This window comes from Acanthisitta chloris, unplaced genomic scaffold, assembly GCF_000695815.1.
Source record: "Acanthisitta chloris isolate BGI_N310 unplaced genomic scaffold, ASM69581v1 scaffold20957, whole genome shotgun sequence".
NCBI lineage: Eukaryota > Metazoa > Chordata > Aves > Passeriformes > Acanthisittidae > Acanthisitta > Acanthisitta chloris.
The window spans coordinates 20,762-25,266 of NW_008684567.1; the positions used below are offsets into that span (position 1 = coordinate 20,762).

Below are 4,505 nucleotides of genomic sequence, written 5' to 3' on the forward strand. Positions count from 1 at the left end.
AATAGATGAGGAGCAGAAACTTGGATGAATAAATCCCTCTGGATGAGTAAGGCAGCACACGGCATCGCTCAGTGGGATGCGGCACTGAATGCAAGGAGCCAGGTGAGGGATGTACAACCAAACTGCGCACCTGAGCAGAAACCTCACTGAGAGCAAACCTCAGCACTGCCAGCCAGGGCCTGGCACCCCTCCAGAGGCTATTTCTGCAGTCTGACATCATGCCCACATCCTCATCCTCATCCCTGCCAGCTCTGCAGGAGATCCAGGTGCCTGCGGCCACGTCTGCCACAGAGCAACTTCCTACAGCAAACCCCAAAGGTCACTGAGGCATGGAGGGGTGGCAAAGGAGCTTTTCCAGTCCAATTCATTTGCTTATACTTTTTGAGAAGAGCCAAAATAATCCTTTGGTGCATTTTGAGCGCTTCAGAGCTGAGTTTGGGAATTGTCTCGTGTGGGACTAGCACAGGGAGCACTGGGATCAAACAGATCTGGCTCATGTGGGAGCCACTGCCCTGGGCTCTGGCTGGCTGTGTCCCACCAAGGCCAAGCCAGGGACATCTGGACATAGCCAGACACCTGCCCTGAGCCACACATACCTTCAATGATATGTTTCCTGGAAAGCCCTCTCTCTGTTTCGGCTCTGCAAGGGAAAAACAGGAGCAGCTGTTAGAGACCTGAGGGATCAAGAGCTGGGGAGCACTAATTTCTGATCTGATTTAAACAGCCCCAAAATCACAGAATCCCAGACTGGTTTGCATTGGAAGAACCTTAAAAGTCCACCCCTTGCCCTGGGCAGGGACACCTTCCACTAGCCCAGGTTGCTCCAAGCCCCATCCATCCTGGCCTGGAACACTTCCAGGGGTGGAGCAGCCACAGCTGCTCTGGGCAACCTGTGCCAGTGCCTCAGCACCCTCACAGGGAAGAATTTCTCCCTAATATCTGGTTTAACCTTGCCATCCCCTTCAGCTTAAAGCCAGGCCCTTGTCCCAAGTCTCCCTGCAGTTCTCTTGAAGCCCCATTAGGCACTGGAAGAGTTTTTAAGGTCTCCCTGGAGCCTTCTCTTCTCCAGACTGAACACCCACAGCTCTCCCAGCCTGGCTCCAGAGCAGAGGTACTCCAGCCCACAGAGCATCTTTGTGACCTTCTCTGGATTTGCTCCAACAGGTCCATGTCCATCACCCTATGCCCACATCTCCCAGAGCCACAGGGATGCTCGAGGAGGAGCACCCCTAGCACAGCACCTCAGCCACCTCCAGCAAGCTCTGACTCCTTAAAATGCTTGGCCAAATGAGGACAATAATAACAACAAACCATCCTCCCACTTGCTGTTAACCTCCACCTGGTTTTGGGGGTGTAGCAGCAAACACCAGTACTAGTGACTGAGGGACTTACTTTCCACCCCAGTACAGCTTTGTTGTTATGACCAGACTGGATCTCCTGCAAAGAGAACAGAAAAGTTATTACTATTAAATACAAATATCTCAGTGACCAAGCAGGATGCTGCCAAACATCAGCAACTTTAAAATCTAGGAGCAAGATTTCTGCTGGCAACACTCAAGCAGGAAAGAGCAAGTGTGATCTGTTGAGGAGACACTGACTCCAGTGTCAATGTGGAGGGATTTACCTCCCAATTGAATGAGCTTTGGCAGACACTGAACAAACATGAACTTCCATTTGTATCAGGGAATTGCACCACTGTGCATAGGGAGTTCTTCCTCAGCCAGATGTTCTGAGCAGCAGAGGGATCCAAGCTTTAATTTTCTTAGATGGAAAGTGAAGCATCCTACAAGTGTTTTGGCAAAATATATATATCCATAAATATTTAAGACATGAGAAAATGGAATGAAGCTGTGTCAGGGGAAGTTCTGACTGGACATTAATATCAGTGTCCAGAAATCAAAGCTAATTCAAGGGAAGTGACCAAATAAACCCTGAACATTTTGAATTACGTAGTGAGCAACCTCCAGACCCTTAACTATGCCTACAGTGCTATTCTCTCCTGCTATCCTTGTCCAGTGCTTCTCATTACTATGCAGCATTCCCAGAGTTATTAAAGCTGAGGTATGATACATCTGAATTAATCTATAAACTCCCATGTGATATTAAATTGAAGATTTATCATTCTCCAACTACCTTGCTGCATAACCAGATGCATACAGCAATTTCCCCAGCTTTATTGGACTTGATTTTTTTCTTCCACAGCATCTAGGATATTTCTTACTGAATAATCCATCACCTCCCCAACACAGAGATGCTGATTTAGGAGAGAGCACCGCTGGAACACATCCTTCAGTTCAAGTCTGGCTATGACACACACAGGAGGTCTTTAAAGATTATGTAAATGCTCTTAAAACTACACAACATATGCTAATGTGCATCATTTCAATTAGGTATCATCTCTTTCCAGACTCCCAAGCTGAAGGGCCATCACAGCTTTGCATCCTTAATACACAACCTTCAGGCACCAATAAGGTGTCGACACACATCATCCACATGCTCTGAGGCTGTGCTCACTGAGATGATGATCTCAAATGATGGTCACAGCCTCGTGAAGCAGATGTGCACTCCCAAAAGAAGAGGAGAGTGCTTTTGTTTGGCACTGGAGAGGTCTGACTGCAGCAGGAGCCCTGGCTGCTCTGCCTGAGACCATCGCACATGCACGGCAGCACTTGCTCCTGGGACTGCACCACCTAACACAGGCGATGTTTAAAATCCAGAAGGATTCTCATAAGCCAAAGGGTCCTACTTGTCTGTGGGAGATGGGGGGCATGATACAGTACCTCCAACCCTTCTTCTTCAGGATGTTGCCCAGGATGACCTCAGCCCTGTGCAAGAGAAAGCCCAGTGTGAGGGGATGCAGAGAACGCTCAGTGCGACAGACATCGCTGTGGCTGCCATCAACCCTGGCCCTCTGGATCATCCTCCCAACCCCAGGCTGTAGCTCTGCCCTCCTCTTGTGACACTGACCTTCAGGATATGTCCTCTCCATCAATCCAAAGCCTCTTGTCCACCCACTCCCACAGGAACAGCCCCACATCCCTGACCCCCACACCTACCTGCCCCTGCTCTGGAAGGCAGAGCCACCCTGTCCCCACAGCAGGGACACGATGTCCCAGCCCACCTTCCAGCTTGAGCACAGAGCCCTGTAAATCAGCCCCAGTCAGACTGATCATGGAAGGATGTTTCCCCGCCGTTGTGCAGTGACACTAAGAGCATTAGCTGTGCTGCAGCCAGAGCTGTTCCCACTGGGATCCGCGCCGGGAGCTGTCACAGCCCTTGGCCATTCATCACCATTAAGATCCACTCTGACTTCTCATTTATTCAGGATATTTTTCTCCCTGTGCCAACAGCAAGTGGCAGGAGTGATACATTCCAGTCTTTGCTGGGTACAAGAGGGTTGGGGTTAATTTATTTGATTTGTTTTATGAGTACTCCAAATAGAAAGGTGTTTCTGTCACACTTAGGGAGAAAGGAGCTTTCCAAGCACCCCAGAGCCCAATCCATCATGAGTAACTGACTCGGGGAATAGCAAAGCCAGCTGGAGGGACCCCAGGGAAGCCTGTGTCCCTGCCCATAGAGTGGGGTGGGAACTAGATGATCTCTAAGGCCTCTTCCAGCCCAAGCTGTTCCAGGAGCAGAGTGGGACTCTGGGCACTCACTTGCCAGCTGCATACACCTCAGCCGTGTCGAACAGGTTCACACCACTCTCGTAGGCAATGGTCATCAGCTGCTCAGCCACCTGGGGAAGCAGAGACAGAGAGGTGAGGGGTGGCAGAACATACCCCACCAAGCCATCAACACCTCCTCCTGCACCAAGAAAAAGCCCTGAGTGTAGCAAAGTGGCTTCAGTCTGGCTGGAAATGGTGTTAGCATCCCCTGCCCAGAAGAGACCCTTCAATAGGGCACCCAGGGGGCAATGCACTGGCCCAAGAGGCTCCAAAACGTGGATTTACATCAACTTTCTTTTGATTCATCCTAGGAGGAATTAATCCCTTCCCATAGGAGCTTTCTAACAGGAAAGCAGCCAAGAATTTAATAGGGTTACAGAAGATACTCTGCAAATCTGCAGAGTTTAATACAGAATGGTGAGAGTTTAATATTCCTTTGGCTACCTAACAGGATATTCTGCAGCTCTCCAGAGATGCCATGGGGTATGGAAATGCCTGAAGGGCATTTCACATGAGCCCCATTGGAATCCTGGGGGTCCTGCTGCTCTGTGGGGGATGCTGCACCCTGAGGTGCTGGAAGCTCTAGGCCAGCATCCCTAGGGTGGTCATCCCTCAAGGACAGGGTTGTGTTCCAGTCCTATTTTTCCATGCCCAAACATTTTGCCTTGACTTATTCAATGTAAGGAGGGCAGGGGAGCCGGGGAGCAAACTGATCACTGAAACAAATCATCTCACAGTGCCAAGAGACAGAATCAAATCTGGTGATCCACCAGGAGGAGAAGCAATACCAAAAAAGATCAAGTGAATTAAAAGGCAAAACCCCTTTGAGCTGAGGCT

General features: G+C 49.8%; 1 protein-coding gene across 1 annotated transcript in view; it reads right to left on the bottom strand.

Moving 5' to 3' along the window:
• Positions 1–4,505, bottom strand: part of KCNAB1 (potassium voltage-gated channel, shaker-related subfamily, beta member 1) — a gene marked incomplete at its 5' end in the record, with an annotated part of 26,228 nt that overhangs the window by 13,316 nt on the left and 8,407 nt on the right. Inside the window, 4 exons of the mRNA XM_009079403.1 lie at positions 597–640; positions 1,393–1,437; positions 2,781–2,825; positions 3,660–3,739. Of these exons, the coding sequence (XP_009077651.1) occupies positions 597–640; positions 1,393–1,437; positions 2,781–2,825; positions 3,660–3,739 (214 nt within the window). The remainder of the gene's footprint in view (positions 1–596; positions 641–1,392; positions 1,438–2,780; positions 2,826–3,659; positions 3,740–4,505) is intronic.